Genomic DNA, 18,412 nt, shown 5'->3' on the forward strand with positions numbered 1-18,412 from the left:
AGGGATCCATTCTACATACAATTAGCTTGGTTTGTGAGTGCTTCAGTGTCCTGGTGCCAAAGGGTGATAGCTGTGTCACCTCTGGCTGGACTGGTGGTAGCTAGGGGGGTGTCCAGGTGTGGAGAAAACTTTGTACCAGAGCAGGGGTTTCCCAAATCAGCTGAGGTTTTAGCCTTCCCACCCTTTCTTTGGTCAAAGCTTAGGTGCCACCTTTGTGAAGGTGTAGGAAAGGCAGGAAATCCCTACAAGATATGATGGTGAGCAACCTTCTGTTGTGTGCAACCTCATCCTTTTTAACTATTGCTTTAGTCCTAGTTTTTGTATGGAGCCACAGACTGGTTTGGGTTGGAAGGGACCTTTAAAGGTCATCTAGTCCAACCTTCTGCACTGAACACAAACATCTGCAACTAGAACAGGTTGCTCAGAGCCCCAAGCAGCCTAGGCTGGAGTCATTCCAGTGATAAGGCATCTACTATCTCTTTGGGCAACCTGGGCCAAGGTCTCACCATCCTCATTTTAAACAACTTGGGTGTTCTGTCTAAATATCTCTTTTAAACCCATCACACCTTGTCCTGTCACATGTCCTCCTAGAATGATTGCCCTCCTCTTTTTCTCCTAGGACCCCTTTAACTACTGAAGGATTCTAGTGTATCAGAATTGATTGAATCTTACCTTGCCAAGGAATGTTTGCTCACATAAATAATACATAACCAAAGTGATCTCTAGTATGTGCTGATTATCTCCTGCAATTTATCTGAAGTTTATCTTGTTTCATTGGAGACATCATAAAGATGTGCTTTGAAGTGCAGACTGATGTGGTTGAATGGATTGCACCTTAACTGAGATGGAGATAGTCATGGACAGCTTTGTATGGGGCTCTGAGCAACCTGATCTAGTTGCAGATGTCCTTGTTGACTGCAGTGGTGTTGGACTAGATAAACATTTAAAGATCCTTTCTAACCCAAATCACTCTGTGAACTTTGCTTCACTAAGAGCAGGGCTGCAGTGAGTATGGCAACATAAACCAGCTGAGAAAGTTCAGAATATCTGCCTCTGATCCCTAAAAGTTCAGCAAGTCACCAAAGGTAACCACTGCTTAGTGGCTGCTTGGAGATCTTCAATCAGGTCAAGTGTTGGTGACTACAGCTGGGCCACAAGCCCACATGATATAGGCTTGGAGCAGAGCAGCTGGAGAGTTGTTTGGTGGAGAAGGACCTGGGGATGTTGGTTGATGGCTCATGATGAGCTGGCCAACAGGGTGCTCAGGTGGCCAAGAAGGCCAATGACATCCTGGCTTGGATCAGGAATAGTGTGGTCAGCAAGTCTAGGGATGTCATTGTCCCCCTCTACTAGGCACTGATGTGGCCACACCTAGAACACTGTGTTTAGTTTTAGTGGCCCCTCAATGCAAGAAAGATGTTGAGGCATTGGACAAGGTACAGAGGAGAGCAATGAAGCTGGTTAAAGGTTTTGAACAAGTCCTATGTGGAAAGGCTGCAGGAGCTGGGATGGCTTAGCCTTCAGAAGAGGAGGCTGAGGGGACATCTCATTGCCTTCTAAAACTACCTCAAAGGAGATTGGAGCCAGGTGGGGGTTGGTTTCTTATGTGCAACAAGTGACAGGACAAGAGGAAATGGCCTCAAGATCTGCCAAGGGAGGTTTATGTTGGAGGAGGACTTCTCCCAGGCAACCACCAATAGAACAAGGGGACACAGCCTCAAGCTGTGCCAGGGGAAGTCTAGGCTGGCTGTTAGGAGGAAGTTGTTGGCAGAGAGAGTGATTGGCATTGGAATGGGCTGCCCAGGGAGGTGGTGGAGTCCCTGTGCCTGGAGGTGTTGAAGAAAAGCCTGGCTGAGGCACTTAGTGCCATGGTGTAGTTGACTGGCTAGGGCTGGGTGCTAGGTTGGCCTGGATGATGTTGGAGGTCTCTTCCAACCTGTTTGATTCTATGAAAAGGTTGTCATACATTGGCACAGGCTGCCCAGGGCAGTGGGAAAGTCACCATCCCTGGAGGGATTTAAGACTGGTGCTGAGGAGTGTGGCTCAGTGGTAGTGACTCAGCACTAGTGGTAGGTTTGTGAGCTCTAGGTGAGTGGCTGGACTTGATCTGAAAGGTCTCTTCCAACCTCACCAGATCTATGGATCTATGATGATGTGATGACTGGGATGCATCTTATGGGCACACCAGGTTTTAGTGCAAGGTAAATGTGGCAAAATATCTACACTGATGGAACTCCTACAACAAAGAAAGTTCTACAAACCCATCCTGAACACTGATCACTAATGCTCCCAGGGGACAATGCAGGGTTTGAGGGAGGATGGTTTATCCTGCATATCTAATGTTACTTCTCATTACAGAGCTTTAAACCACAGCTAATAAAGCAAGCTTCACAACCCTGTTTAAAAGCTACTAACATCATCCCACTTGCCTTTTCCACCAGGTAGTGGTGGCCTTTGACACCATGGTTCTTGTTCCACCCATTCTGCATGCTAAATGCTGAGGCTCAACCCACATACAGATATGTTAATGGTGGATCATTACACAGCAGTCAAACCTTCCTTAGCTTTCATCTGTGCTGGGGGAACAATCCATTCAGTGTGGTCTGGCCATGTGTTGAATCCTAATGAGCCATGAAGGAAAAAGTACCTTTTGCAGAGGATATTTTGCCTCTGAAGGGTGGGTGTAGCTGTCTTTCCATCAAACATAAATAGTCTTAGAACTGTGGAATCCTAGTGTGGTGGGGGTTGGAAGGGACCTCTGGGGATCATTTAATCCAATCTCCCCTGCAAAAGCAGCATCAGCCACAGCAGGTTGTGCAGCATCACAATATCCATGTGTGTTTGGAGTCTTTCCAGAGAAGGAGACTCTACAAGCTCTCTGGGCAGCCTGCTCCAGAGTTCCAGCACCCTTCAAGTGACATTTTCCCCTCATGGTGAGTGGGAACCTCCTGTTTATATACTTGGTGCCTATTGCTCCTTGTCCTACCCCTGGGCACCACTGAGGAGAATCTGGCCCTGTCCTCTTGATGCTATCTCTTTAGCTATTGGTCAGGATGGATCAGATCACCTCTCAGGCTGCTCTTTAGGCTAAACTGGCCCAAGTCTTTCAATCTTCCCTTCTCAGAGAGATGTTCCAGACACCTCATAGCTTCTTTGTCAATAAAGCAGTGGCTTGATTTGGGATAGCACTGAGGTGCCAGGAAGCCTTTCAGATCTTGGGTAACTTACTCTGGACAGGTGCATCTGTTTGACCAGGACTTGAGTCCATCTCCCTGTTAACTCCAGTGGTCTAAGCATCCTCTCTGAACTTGAGGTGACAACTCTGAGCTGTATCTCTGTTGCTCTCTTGTAACTGACTAGTGGAGGAGATGACTTCAGATAGTGGGTGTTCCATCCCTGAAGACATTGAAGGTCAGGCTTGATGGGGCTCTGACCAGCCTTACCTAGCTGGGGATAGCCCTGCTGGCTGCAGGGGGGTTGGGTCTTTAGAGGTCCCTTCCAACCCAATGCATTCTGTCACCCAGTGACAGAACAAGAGGACAGAGTCTCAAGCTGTGCCAGGGCAGGTTTAGGCTGGATGTTAGGAAGAAGGTTTTTCACAGAAAGAGGCATTGGAATGGACTGCCTGGGGAGGTGGTGGAGTTGCCATCCCTGGAGGTGTTCAAAAGGAGGCTGGATGAGGCACTTGATGCCATGGTTTAGTTCATTAGAAGGTGTTGGGTGATAGGTTGGACTCCACCTTGGAGGTCTTTCCCAACCTGGGGAACCATAACTACACATCTTTTGGGCTTCCCAGACCAGTGCCAGCAAACTTGCATGTCACTCTCATGACACCAAGGAGTTTTCTGACCTATCTGATGGAGCAGAACTGTACAGAAACTGTTGTCACAGCTTATTTTCTGCTCAGAGAGGCTGTAGCAGATTTCAACATAATGATGGTGAGCTACCAAAGTGGTGTTATGCAGTCAGCAGTTTCTCTGAAGTGTCAAAATAGTTTGTGTGTAGAAGCAAGCAGTGCCTGGCTTCCAGGCACTGTTGTGGTGTGATGGTTTGACATAGATGGTTCTGTTACTGCCATCTTCATGGGACCTTTGATTCCTGTAACATGTGAGGTGGGGTGAGAAGCAGCAGAGGGTAGACTGAGGTCTTTGGCTGAATGCTGTCCACAAGGACAGGATCAACTTTTCTGGATGTTTCTGAACCCTTCCAGTCAAGAGTGAAGCACAAGTAGCTGTTTCCAACAGTTGGTATGGGATCAAGGGTGGGGAGATCCTCCCTTTTGGAGCTTGTGTGCTTGCTGTTTGAGAGCTGCTGATGGGATGTATGTAGGCATTGGCACTAGCTCTGGCCACCAAAAGGCTGCAAATGGAACAAAGAACTGATTTGAGGAGTTCTGGAACCATGGGGTCATTTTGGTTGCAGGAGATGTCTAAGATTGAGTCCAAGCATTGACCTAACACTGCCATGGCCATTAATCCATGTCTTGAAGTGCTGTGTCCACACATTTCTTGAACTGCTTCAGGGATGGTGGCTCTACCACCACTGTTCCAGTGCCTGATCACTTTTTCAGTAGAGGATTTTAATGATCTTATAGCTTTTGTGTGTGTGGGGTGGGTGGGTAGTATCCTTAAATGCTACAGAGTCAGGAAGCTTTCTTATTGGTGTAAACTCACTCTTGGCTGCCGGCCTTGCCCTGGAACTTGTTGAGGGTGTATAATTATTTGGTGGTGTTACCTGGGCTCTCCAAGGCTTGGCCAAGTTTAGTCTGGGGGAAGCTTGGAGCAATCTGGGATGCTGGTAGCACTTGGGATTTCCATTTGCCTTTTCTCTTCCACAGGTGCTGAATTGTTTGAAGACTCAGGATGCTACCAGCTCATCAACATCCAAACAGTTCAGGTTGTACTAAGTAGAGGCAGAAAAACCCACAGTACTTAGTTCTTGGTTTGACAGCTGCACAGTGGCTATCAGAACTTGCAAATAGGGCTGCAACTGTACCTAGTCATCACCACACTAAATCATCTTAGGTGCTGGGGTTGTCACCAGAAAATGTTGTGGTAGAAATGTGCATATGAAACGATACAGATCTGTGTCCACCTGTGGACTCATCAGCACATGAGATATGGAACTGTTGGAGTGGGCCAGAGGAGGCCACAGCAATGATGCAAGGGCTGAAACTCCTCTGCTGTGAGGACAGGCTGAGAGAACTGGGATTGTCTTACTTGATGAAGAGAAGGTTCCAGGGAGACCTTCTGGTGACATTCTGAGAGTTAAAGGGTGCCCAGAAGCAAAGTGGGACAATATTTTAGGCAGAGCCTATTGTGACAGGCCAAGGGATGTGGGGCTTAAAATTAGAGATAGAGACTGGAGAGAAGGAAGGAATCTTTTTATGCTGAAGGTGAGACCCTGGCCCAACTTGCCCATGGGAGGTGATGGAAGCCCCCATTCTTGGAACCATTCTGGATCAGGTTGTTGGGGCTCTGAGTGACCTGCTCTAGCTGCAGATATCCCTGCTGAGTGCAGGGGGTAGGAGTAGATGCCAGTTAAAGGTGCCTCCCAAACTAGTCCATGACATTATGGAAAGCACATGTTCTACAGTAATTACATGATGGGAGATGACAATGTTTTCCTTCCTTTCCAGCTTCTCTCTTGGACAGTGAAGATGAGACAGTGATGGCAGAGCTGCCTTTTGTCACAGCTGATGCCAGAGAGATATTTGAAAGTAAGTCTGAGTCAGTTTCAGAATGAGCTACCCTTCTGGCATATCCCAAATTAAACTCTCTTCCAGAAGGACAGAGCCTTCTGTTGGAGCCCAGGTGACAATACCATGGGTAATAGCTGAATGTATAATTAGTTTATGACCAGAGGGCTTCATCTCCAGAGGTAGGATCTATTTCCAAGCATTTTGAGAGAAAATCATTAGTCTTTCTTTGCAGAATCCTAACCTGGCCAGGATTGGAAGGGATCTCTAGAGATCACTTATTCCAGCACACACACACTCTAAAGCAGAGTCATCTACACAAAATTAGAGAGTTAGGGGTTGGAAGTGATGTCAAAAGATCATCTAGTCCAACTCCTCCTGCCAGATCAGGATCACCTAGAGTAGGTCACACAGAAACATATCCAGGTGGGTTTTAAATGTTTCCAGAAAGGAGACTCCAACCTCTCTGGGCAGCCTGCTCCAGTGCTCTGTCGCCCTCAGTGTCAGCTGCCCCTTGTGTTCATGTGGAACCTCCTGTGCTCCAGCTTGCACCCATTGCCACTTGTCCTATCCTTGGGCACCCCTGAAAAGAGCCTGGCTCTGTCCTGACACTCACCCTTCACATCTTCATAAGCATGCATGAGGTCACCTCTCAGTCTCCTCCTCTGCTGCCTCTTGTGTTTTTTAAAGAGAGCTGACACAAATGAAGCTCTCAGATGGGATTAAAACCCCACACATACTTACCTTTGGAGAGGTACAGAAAAGAAATTACAAAGCAGATACAACAGCCATGGTGAGCCCTCTTGAATTTTCCCCCAGCCCAAAAGTAAATCTCTAAGCCCCAGTCTCCAATCCTCCTCTCTCCATCCCTCTGCCATCCACTGGCCTCTGGAGGCCCCAGAATGGGTCTACTCCTGACATGCTTGTCTGATAAGGTGGCTCCTGCTCAACACGGGGCAGGAGAGGGAGGGAAGGAGAGCAAGCTGGCTTGGCTGTGAGGTTATAAAGAGGTAGCAGAATTATGGGGTTGATGAAGAGTCTTCTAGTCCCCAGAGGATTTTTAAGCCTGTAATTCTCATCTGGGACACTTCTACAGCAAATTGCTCAGAACTACAGTGTCCTAATGTCCCATGGGAAAGCATTGGCTGCCTTGGCCCAGGTGGGATGCTCTGCTGGCTCATGATGAACTGACTGTCCACCAGCACTCCTGAGTCCTCCCCTGCAGCTGCAGAACTGCTCTCCAGACAGTCAGCCCCTCACCTCCACTGGAGCAGGGGTTAGCCCTTTCATAGAGGAGAGAGAGCTGCAGTACCCATGGTTACATTGCTTGGTGCCTGAAACATTTAGGTGCACTATGACAAAGCTGGTGGGAGGCCTGGAGCACATGAGGGAGCTGGGGGTGTGCAGCATGGACAAGAGGAGGCTCAGGGCTGACCTCATTGCTGTCTACAACTACCTGAAGGGAGGCTGTAGCCAGGTGGGAGTTGGTTGCTTCTGCCAGGCAACCAGCAACAGAACAAGGGGACACAGTCTCAAATTGTGCCGGGGAGGTCTAGGCTGGATGTTAGGAGGAAGTTGTTGGCAGAGAGAGTGATTGGCGTTGGAATAGGCTGCCTAGGGAGGTGGTGGAGTCTCTGTGCCTGGAGGTGTTGAAGCAAAGCACTTAGTGCTGGTTTGAGCCTAGCTAGAATGCTTTGGTGAGAAGAATTGGATTACAGGCTGTGAAAAAGAAACAATGGTGATGGCTACTTAGAGGCTTGCTGAGATGTAAGAGAACAAGAACACAAAGATAGCTAAGAGACAGTTGCTCTCTTGAGGCTGCATGAACTTCTCTCTAACCTAACCTGCCATCTGTGTGGCTTATCCTTCTGCTTCCTAACCCTCCTGGCCAACCCTCCAAACTACCTTAAGTGTGAGGAAGAGCCTTGGCTAAGGTAGAGGGATGGGAGGAAGGTGTAAGGGTGGTTGGGAGCCCCTCCTGGGGCTTCAAGTTTCTGGGAGGGCTGTTGTGTTTCTGTATTACTTTTTAACCTGTGTATTTCTGTATGTATTGTAAGTAGCTGCTTGTGTATTGTGCTAAGGTGTAAATACAAAGCCTCTTTCAATTCCCAGATCGACAGATTCTAGTCTGGGTGGCTTTTCCAAAGTGTGTGTGTGGGGTGGGTAACACTCAAACCCTCACTGGCACTTAGTGCCATGGTCTAGTTGATTGGACAGGGCTGGGTGCTAGGTTGGACTGGATGATCTTGGAGGTCTCTTCCAACCTGGTTGATTCTATAGTTATTTTCTTCCTATTTCATGTTGATATGTTTTGATGGATGTGGGTTTTATGGGGGTGGGGAGAGCTCTAGTTTTCCTGGAAATCTTCTGCTCAAACATTTTGGTTGTCTTGGAGAGCAGATCTGTGAAAGAAACAGATCTGCCTACATCTTTACAGTCTCAGGAGGAAAACTTTGGTGTTGCCATGACTTGGAAGGACTTGAAGCTAAGGCAGGTCATAACCTGGCATGTGAAGCATTTCTCATCATAGAGATGAGTTCTGCTTGGTCTGTGGAATGTAGTTGTTCAGGGGTTCTTTGAAGTGGCACTTCTGCTCAGTGCAGTTGGATCCACTGCATCTGAAGTGCTGCACTGACAGATGAAGAACTGTTCTTGATTCTCTGGGTTTCTGTGGAGCTTGCCTCTGGAATAAGTAGGAAATTAAAACAACCTATGTGGGCTTCAGTGTTTCTTCACTTCTATTCAGACAGTATGGGTAAGAACAGCATCATTGCTGCAACTTCATTGTAGGGGAGAGGCGAGGAAATGAGAGAAAACTACAGAACAAATTTGGTTGGAAAAGACCTTTAAGATCAGAGTCCAGCTGTTAGCACAGCACTGCCAGGTCACTATGAAGCCATGTCCTTCAGCACCACATATCCATGGCTTTGAAACCCCTCCAGGGATGGGGACTCTACAGGGCAGATTGATCTTTTTTGACATAGCTGCAGCTCCCTGTAGTGAGTCAAACTGCAGTGCTGAACTACAGTAAGCAATTCTTTCTTTTGATAGCTGTTGTTTTTTTTCCCCTTTGCTTTCCAGATCCTTTAAAACATGAATGCAAGCCCCAAAGGAAGAAAAGAAAGAGGATCTTGGAGAATCCCCAGCTTGGGAGAGGAAAGCTTTGTCGCAGGCTGAAGTTGGTGAAATGGCAGTCATGTAGGAGCAGGCATCAAGAGAGGGTCCTGGAGCACGTTCAAGGGGATGAAAATCCTGCTGGAGCTCAGCAGCTCTGCTCGGCAGTACAGCTGGGGCAAGGAGGAGGTTATTTCCCAGCAACACAGCTGCTGCCCCCTGAGCAGCAGCCCTGGGCAGAGGACAATGCCCATGCTCTGTTGCAGAGGCAAACAGTGCAGGGAGGCATGGCCCCAAACAGGGGACCACAGCCAAGGGACCAGGGATGGGAGGCCCTGGAGGTGACAGTGAAGGTGCGGCCACAGGAGGTGAGCCAGAGGTGGGAGTCTCCAGAGGTGACTGTGCAGGTGCAGCCTCAGAAGCCAAGCCCAAGGTGGGTGGCCCCATCAGTGACCACACAGGTGCAGCTACAGCAGCAGGGCCAAGGACCTCAAGTGATTGTACAGGTACAACAGCAGGGACAAAGCATGGCTGGCATCAAGATCACTGTGCAGCTGGGCTGTGAACTACAAGAGGTAACTTGCCTCCAGGACCAAGGTGAGGAAGTGTCAACAAATGGAGAGCAGCTGACACGGGAACAAAATGAGGGAGAGCAAGTGGCAAGGTCTGAAGGTGAGAGAGAATTGGCTGAGGTGAAGCTGGAGCCCCAGGGGGTTCCAAGCCAAAAGCAGGATCAAGGAGAGGTGACAGAAGCCCTGAAGAACCAGAATCAAGAAGAGGAAAGAGCAGAAGTGGTTGCACTGCAGCAGATTGAGGATGGAGATACAGCAGACCTGAATGGGATACTGACAGAGGAGCAGCTACAGGGTCAGAGCCAAGAGCAGAAACAGCCAGAAGCAGACCTGCCCCCACAAAAAGAAGGTCAAAGTCCTACAGAGACAAGGCAGAACCAGAGAGATGCCCAAGAAGGGCCTAAGGACCAGAAGGAAGCCCTACGGCAAGAAACGTCTAAGAAACGTCCACGAGAGGCTGCAAATTATTTTGTGGCTATTCCAATAACAAATGATCAGGTATGCTGAAGCAGCTCTGCCAGCAGAACAAAGCCATCCAACATAGACCTCAGCAGAAGTGTTAAGTTAACTTCAGTTTGAAGCTTATTAAGAAGCCAGGAGTGACCAGATTGTACTCTCTTGCCTGAAGTGGTCTACTGGCTCTGGCTGGGGTGGAGTTAACTCCTTTGTAGAAGCCCTTGTAGATGCTGTGCTTGGTATTTGTAGCTAGGATAGTGTTGAGACCACACCAAGGTTTTTGCTGCTGCTGGAGAAGTAAGACATTTACTTTTTCAATCCCATTCAGGATTCCCATTGCTTTTTCTACAAGGTCTGAGTGGATGTGTCTCCTCAACCACAGAATAATAGGGGTTGGAAGGTACCTCTGGAGATCTAGTCCAACTGCTAAAGCAGAGGCACTCACAGCAGGTTGCCCAAGTACACAGTGTCCAAGTGGGTTTGGTATCTCTTCAGAGGAGGAGGCTCCACCAACCTCTCTGGGCAGCCTGCTCCAGGGCTCCACCATCCTCACAGCAAAGAAATTTTACTTGCTCAGATGAAACCTCCTGTGTTCCAGTTTGTGTCTGTTACCCCTTGTCCTGTTACTGGGCACCCCTGAAGAGAGACTGGTCCCATCCTCTCAAAGGACACTGAAGTGCTGGAGTGTGGCCAAAGAAAGGCAGTGAAGCTGGTGAAGGGTCTGGAGGACAGGTATTGTGAGGGGCAGCTGAGAAAACCTAGGTGTCCTTAGCCTGGAGGAAAGGAGGCCAAGGAGAGACTACCACACTCTCTACAACGACTGAAAGGAGGTTGGAGTGGGGTGGGGGTTGGTCTCATCTCTCGAGGCACAAGCAATATGCCAAGAGGAAATGGCCTTGAGTTGTACCAGAGGAGGCTTAGGTTGGACAAAAGAATTTCTTCTTCAAAAGGCTTGTCAAGCCCTGGAACAGGCTGCCCAGCGCAGTGGTGGAGTCCCCATCCCTAGAGTGGCTCAGAGGCTATGTAGAGGTGGTGCTGAGGGACATGGTTTAGTGTTGACCTGGCAATGCTGGGCTAAAGATTTGACCTGGCCATCTTTAAAATCAATGATGACTAATACAGCAGTTTTCCCCCTAACAGAGGCAGGTAGGGGCAGAGTTTGAGTGAGTAGGTGGCTCTGTCCCAGACAGCATGAGCAGGGTGGAGAAGTAGCAAACAAACTGCCCGAATGATAGTATGATCTGGACTTGATGATCTGTGAGGTCTCTTCTAACCCTGATGATACTTTGAGGTCTCCATTTACAATGCACATGTAGAAGACAACCCCCAAATGTTAACTTGCATGAACACAGCAATAACACAACCCTCAGCTCCCACCTTCTGCTGGTACTTCATGATGCTCTTTTCCCAGTGAACCCAGCTGATTTTGCTTGTTGCAATATATAACTTGACTCCTTGTTGGTTCCCCCCCCCTCCCCAGCTTAGGTTTCCATGAAGCATCTGGCATGACTATTTACACTGCTGAAAGGCAATAATTAAGTAGGATGATTCTAGCTGTTGTACATCTCCTTTTTTCCTCCAGTGTGACAAGCAGCTGCAGCGAAGTGGTGTGCTTTGGCAGGCTGCTGAGTTGTTTTTTTAACCTTCTCCCAGTGCTGAAAGTCTAAGGTATGATGGAGGGCGTCAGAGATGCCTTCCTCTTGGTAGGCCTTTATTTGCTCTGGCTTTGCCTCCAGTGGAGTAATCTCTGAAGGTTATCTGGAGGATGGCCTCATGTACCTTTCAGCAATTCCTGGCTTTTTGGGAGGTGAACAGAAGTGCAGAGCACATCAGCAAGATAAATGCCAGGAAGGGAAAAGGACTGTGTAAGCTGGAAGACAATGTTGGCAGAGGGACAAATGGGTATGAAGTGGGCAAGGAATAAATCTGGGCTGGAAACTAGAAAGTTTCCTGCCATCTGAGGAATGAGATCATGGAACAGCTTGAGAGGGCACATGAATACTTAATTCTGCTGGGAAACCTGGGACTGTTTAGCCTGGAGAAGAGTAGACTGAGATGAGATCATCTTAATGCTCCTCAATATCTGCAGAGTGAGGGTTAAAAGCATCAAGTCAGATTCTTCAGTGATGCCCAAAGGTGGAACAAGGCAACAGGCACAAACAGGAACCGAGGAGGTTCCCTCTGAGCAAGAGAAACTTTGCTGTGAGGATGGTGGAGCTCTGCAGGCTGCCCAGAGAGGTTGTGGAGTCTTCTTCTCTGGAATGACTCCAAACCTGCCTGGACATTGTGATCCTGGGAAACCTGTTAGGTGTGCCCCTGATCCAGCAGTGGCATTTGGAAGGGACCTCTGGAGATCTAGTCCAACTCCAATCAATCTGTGATTGAGGAGAGAAATCCATTCAGATTTTGTAGAAAAAGCATTGGAACTTTCTTGAGAGTGTGCAAAAGCCCTGGAGCAGGTTGCCCATAGTGGTTGTGGCGAGATTCCAAGCCCCCCTGGACATTGTGATGCTGGACAGTCTGCTCTGGGTACCCCTGCTTGAGCAAAGAGCTTTGGCAAGATTGTCTCCAGAGGTCCCTTCCAATGCCTCCATGGTGGGGTTTTTAGTCAGAGTGACTTGTGACCATATCTTCCACATATCTCTGAAGATGAGCCAGCAGTGTGCCCAGGTGGGCAGGAGAGCCAATGGCATCCTGGCCTGGATCAGGAACAGTGTGGCCAGTAGGACAAGGGAGGTTATTCTGCCCCTGTACTCAGCACTGGTCAGGCCACACCTTGAGTCCTGTGTCTGGTTTTTGGCTTCTCAATTCAAGAGAGATGTTGAGGTGCTGGAATGTGTCCAGAGAAGGATAACAAAGCTGGTGAGAGGCCTGGAACACAAACTCTATTGAGGAGAGACTGAGGGAGCTGGGGGTGTGCAGCCTGCAGAAGAGGAGGCTCAGGGGTGACTTCATTGCTGTCTACAACTACCTGAAGGGACATTGTAGCCAGGTGGGGGTTGGTCTCTTCTGCCAGGCAAGCAGCAACAGAACAAGGGGACACAGTCTCAAGGTGTGCCAGGGGAGGTCTAGGCTGGATGTTAGGAGGAAGTTCTTCACAGAGAGAGTGATTGGCATTGGAATGGGCTGCCCAGGGAGGTGGTGGAGTCGCTGTCCCTGGAGGTGTTCAAGAAAGGCCTGGCTGAGGCACTTAGTGCCATGGTCTAGTTAATTGGCTAGGGCTGGGTGCTAGGTTGGCCTGGATGATCTTGGAGGTCTCTTCCAACCTGCTTGATTCTATGTCCTTCCCCTCTATTTTTTTCAGTCTCTGCTCTCACCAACTTTGTTAATCTGGCAGCTCTGAGATCCCAATGCTCCATCAGCTTGACAGGGCAAGCTTTTCCTCGTGCTTAGGTGAAACACCAACTCAGAAAACAGCTTGTTTACCCAGTAGATCTGTTTGCTGTAACAGCTTCCTTTTGAGAAGAGACATCAGCTTAATCTGTGATCAAACTTGTAATCAGAAAATGGCATGAGATTAATTATGGAAATGCTATTCAATTTCCACAGTCTATTAACAACTGACAACTCTATGAAGACCTCATTAATATTTACAAAGCACTGTGAGCTTTATTTTAATGTGCCTGGGGTCAGATTTTTCAGACCTACTTGCAGATCTATGGGTGCTGGCTCACATGAGAGGTATGAGTTTGAGGCTTTAAAAAGAAACACAGATCAATCAATGCCTGAAACATGAACTTTGCAACTGAAATAAGGTCTGGTATGTTTTGGCCAAGCAGACAATCAACCAGGTTGGAAGAGACCTCCAAGATCATCCACTCCAACCTAGCACTCAGCCCTAGCCAGTCAACTAGACCATGGCACTAAGTGCCTCATCCAGTCTTTTCTTGAACATCTCCATTCATAAAAGCAATACAACAAGAGGATGTGGCCTCAAGTTGCACTAGGAGAGGTTTAAGTTGAACACCAGGAATGATATCTTTCCTGAGAGGGTTGTCAAGACCTGGAACAGGCTTGCTCAGGGAGATGGTGGAGTTCTCATCCTTGGAGGGATTGAAAACCCATGTAGGTGTGGTGCTGAGGGGCATGATTTTGTGGTGACCTGGCAGTACTGGCTTCATGGTTGGGCTTGATAGTGTCCAATATTTTTCCAGTCTGGGCAATTTTGTGGTCTTGATGGGGTTGTATTTTGTGGATTCCTGACTTAAACCTGGGTTGCATCTCCTGGGCAGATTTGGTTTCAGCTTTCTGAACTCCTCCAGTGCTTCCTGGTTGCTCTCAAATGAACATTTCCCTGTTTCTTTTTTGCTGCATTGCAGATTTTGGACAGAATTGAAGACGTCCAAGAGCTGATATTCACTAAGGAACCTCTCCTGTTGAAAGCTCTTCTTCCCATTCAAACCATGCACATTACTCTAATAATAGCTCACCTGGGAACAGAGGACATCAAAAAGTAAGGATCCTGCAGAATTCAAGTGCAGCTTATTTTCTTTTTCTCCTGTGCATATTAACCTTACTGCTGTTGTGAGTAATTATGTTGTAGTAGAGCCTACACTTCTTCTCGTGGGCTTTCATGGGTTTGTGCCTTACTCTCAATACCTGTAAGGGAAGATCTTAAAGCTAGATGTGATGCCTCAGATGTTGACACTTTGGTATCTGCTATGGGGTGACAAAAGCAGCTTGGCTGCAAATGGCCTCAAGTTGCAAAAAGAGAGGTTTAGGTTGGGTATTAGGAACAATTTTGTTCCTGAAAGGGTGGTCAGGCATTGGAACAGGGTGCCCAGAGAGGTGGTGGAGTCACTGTCCCTGGAGATGTTCAATAAATGCATGGACATGGTCTAGTGGGTATGGTGGTCTTGGGTTGATGATCAGACTTGATAGTCTTGGAGGTCTCTTCCAAACTCCATGATTCCAAATAGTATTACTGCTGTGTTACTAACATCAAATGAACTCAAGGGATGTAACACTCTGAGTTGCTGCCTTCTGAGAAGTTTCAGAATCCCAGCATGGTGGGGGTTATTTAGTCCAGCCCCATGCTACAGCAGGTTGCACAGGATCACAATGTCCATGTGAGTTTGGAATCTCTGCAGAGAAGCAGACTCCACAACCTCTCTGGGCAGCCTCCTCCAGGGCTTCAGCACTCTCACAGCAAAGAAGTTTCTCTTATTTACCAGCTGGAAAATCTTATATTAAGAAGAAAAGCAAAACATCTGCCTAGCTGCTTTCCAAGCTGTTCTCATGTCTAATTCTAGCTGTGGGCTGTCACTTGGACTCTATGAATTAAGATGAGGATGTTGAAAGATGACTATGGAAGCCTATGCTGTAGTCAGGAAGGCCAGAGCTGCTGGAAAGGTCTAGCAAATAAACCCATCATGCTGCAGGGGGCTTCTCCAAGCTTTATCTTACTGTTCCACACTAGGAAACTTGAGACTTCTTGGCATGAGAAAACAGGGAGGGAAGATCCTTAGGTGCCTGGGAAGGTATTGCATGGTAGAACCTGGTGAGAACAGTCCTTTCCCCCAGGTGCTTGGGTAGATATCAAAGGAATGAAAACCAGCAAGATCTCAGCCATACCAGTGACAGAGGATCTGTGAGGGCATGAAGCAGAACACCTATCTGGAAAGGTCTACATACAATCAGCATGAGTAGGAAAACCCTTCTGACCATACAGAAGTTCAACAGGATTAAGTGCACATTGAAAGATTTCCATGTAGCTTAATTAAAAACTAACCTGGTTTGTTCTACATCTCAGAAGGTTTTTTGGAGGGCCTGAAGGGGAGAAAAAGGGTAGGAGGAGCATTATGTGTTAGAATGGGTGAAATGGACCTTAAGCTGTCATATAATTCACCCTTCTGCACTAAGCAGGAGCATAATCAACTAGATGAAGTTGCTCAGAGCCCTGTCCAACCTGACCTGGAATGTTTCCCAGGATGGGGCATCTACCATGTCTGGGCAACAAGGACTATGGAGCCTGCATGCAGAAGACACCATGTACAGTAATTCAGTAATAAAACCCTGTGCCAGAGCTGCTGACTGGGCAGGCTCTCATCCAAGAGGATGGGAAGCTAGTGGAGAGCAGCAATCAAAATGGAAATGAAGTGGTTAGGGAGGTGAGTGGAGCTAAGTGGTGTTAATGAACTTAAGAGTGGGTGTATGGCTATAATATAGAAATGATGGGAGTACCTAATGAGAGGCAAATCTTCCTTGCCAAATGCTCCTCATCCCTTATCTCCTGCATTCCTGCAGAGATAATCCATCCCTGGAACCACTCCTGGTCAGGTTGTCTGGGGCTCTGAGCAACCTGCTCTAGTAGAAAATGTCCCTGCTGACATAGAATCATAGAATGGTTTAGGTTGGAAGTGAGCTCAAAGAGCATCCAGTTCCATCCCCCTGCCATAGGCAAGGACACCTCCCACTAGGACAGGTTGCTCAAGGTCTCATCCAACCTGGCCTTGAACACCCCCATGGAGGGAGTATCCACAGCCTCCTTGGGCAACCTGTGCCAGTGTCTCACCACCCTCACTGGAAAGAGCTTCTTCCTAACATCCAGTTTAAACCCATTACCCCTCATCCTGGCACTACAAGACCTAGTAAACAGTCCTTTTCCAGCCCTCCTGTAGGCCCCTTCAGATAAGGTCTCCTGGAAGCCTCCTTTTCTCCAGGCTGCAGAGCCTCAACTCTCATAGCCTGTCTTCATAGCTACTACAAGGTCTCCTTGAAGCCACCTCTTCTCCTGGCTGAAGAGCTCCAACTCACAGTATCACCAAGTTTGGAAGAGACCTCATAGATCATCAAGTCCAACCCTTTACCACAGAGCTCAAGGCTAGACCATGGCACCAAGTGCCATGTCCAATCCTGCCTTGAACACCTCCAGGGATGGCGACTCCACCACCTCCCTGGGCAGCCCATGCTCTTGTAGTACATCCTCATAGGAGAGGTGGTAGAGTCCCCAGGAGTCTCCTAGAGAAGCAGCTCCTATGTTGTTATAGCTGAAGTAACTCCAATGTGTGTGAGGATTGCTCTTTATGTTGTGAGTAGTGTTGAAGTGGCCTTTGTGTGAGATGTTTTCTTCTCTAGACCACACTTGTGCTGAGAAAGGTCAGACTAAGTGGTCCTCGGGCTGCCATCCAACCTGATATTCTGTGTAGCTCCTGAGAGGATTACTTTGTGCTAGGTGGGCCATAATGCCTGGATTCTATTTGGAGTATGTTACAGAGTAGGAAGGATTTTTGAACAATGAAATGGCTGTAGTCCAAATTAGGTGTGATGAAGTAAATGTGGCTACAAGAGCTCCAGAAACTCACAGGCTGGGGTCTTTAGGCCTTAGCTTTGCAGCATTTTGTTCCAAGTATGAATATTTAGCACTAGGTTTCTGCTCAAACTTGGTTTGAAGGCTCAAGATCTCTTTCCCTGAGACACCAAAGAAGGACAGCTAGAAAACTTGAGCAGGCATTCAGATGCTGAAGCACTTGGTGTCTACACTTCAACCTATTGTACTTCTAATATGTCTTTAAGAACAATGCTTGGACTTGACCTTTTGGGTGCTTCATAGTTTTGGGAGATGCTTCCATGTGGGCAAGGTGCATGTCTAAACTTTGCTGACTTGGCACAGAGATCCCCCATATCTAACAATACCAGAGTGATGTTGAGGTCTTGGGAGAGAAGATAATGCAGGCAAGTGCTCAGTGTACTTCAGATCAGGGAAATGAACTTAGTTTGGCTTAAAGAAATCACTGAACCATCTGAAAAGGGCAAGGATGGAGTTTTTAGGCTGCATGGGACAAATATGAGCTGAATTATTATAATCTTTTTTAACTCTTTAGCAGTGGACTCATGAAAGTATCTCTGGCATATTAGTGGCTTGAGTGTTCACCTTGCCAGCAAAACTGACTTACACTTCAAACTTAGCTTATAGGTTTGTTACATCATTAGCAAATGTTTCCATGTGCAATAATCAGCCTCCAGAGAATAGAATATTTGTAGTAATTGTGATTGTTTTTTTAAATGATTTTTAAGGGCTGTTCTAGCTCTGAAGCAAAGCAAGACCAAAGTGGAAGCCATCTTGCAGAGTGAAGGCCTTCATATGACCTTCCAAGGCATTGGGAGGTTTAATGACCAAGTGCTCTATGTGGACATGCTGGAGGAAGGCAAGAAAATGCTGACAAGAATTACAGGTAAGTACCTGGCTTAACTGCTTGGCACTTGTGAACCGTGTTGAGGAGCACTTGTGAGCACTGGACAGAGCTGCTGTGTGTGGCCAAATGGGCACCTTGTTTCCTCTAACTTTCAAGTATGAAGCTGATTATCTGGGGTCCTGTGAAGCACAAGAGCTAAAGTAACTTCTCTATGCTGATCTGGGAGAAGAGAAACATGTGATGTGCCAAGATGCCACAGAAAGGCTGCCCCAGCTTGCCCTGCAGATGGGATCTTGCAGGGTTGGGTATTGTGATGGGTTAGGATCACAAACAAGCCATGTTTTAGGTGGACAGTTGATATCAACCACTTGTAAAATAGATGCAACAGTGCTGGCTAAATGAAGTGCCACACCACCCATAAAAGCTTCCTGGTAGCT

The 18,412-nt window shown here is 47.6% G+C and overlaps 1 protein-coding gene across 2 annotated transcripts in view; it reads left to right on the plus strand.

The window, feature by feature from the left end:
• Window positions 1-4,834: 4,834 nt before the first annotated feature.
• Window positions 4,835-18,412, plus strand: part of LOC135178850 (uncharacterized) — a 31,556-nt gene continuing 17,978 nt past the window's right edge. For both annotated transcript variants that reach the window (XM_064150172.1, XM_064150173.1), the window contains exons 1-5: window positions 4,835-4,896; window positions 5,639-5,719; window positions 8,780-9,882; window positions 14,160-14,293; window positions 17,857-18,014. In XM_064150172.1, the coding sequence (XP_064006242.1) occupies window positions 4,863-4,896; window positions 5,639-5,719; window positions 8,780-9,882; window positions 14,160-14,293; window positions 17,857-18,014 (1,510 nt within the window). In that variant the 5' untranslated portion in view covers window positions 4,835-4,862. The remainder of the gene's footprint in view (window positions 4,897-5,638; window positions 5,720-8,779; window positions 9,883-14,159; window positions 14,294-17,856; window positions 18,015-18,412) is intronic.

The sequence above is a fragment of the Pogoniulus pusillus genome, chromosome 10, assembly GCF_015220805.1.
Source record: "Pogoniulus pusillus isolate bPogPus1 chromosome 10, bPogPus1.pri, whole genome shotgun sequence".
NCBI lineage: Eukaryota > Metazoa > Chordata > Aves > Piciformes > Lybiidae > Pogoniulus > Pogoniulus pusillus.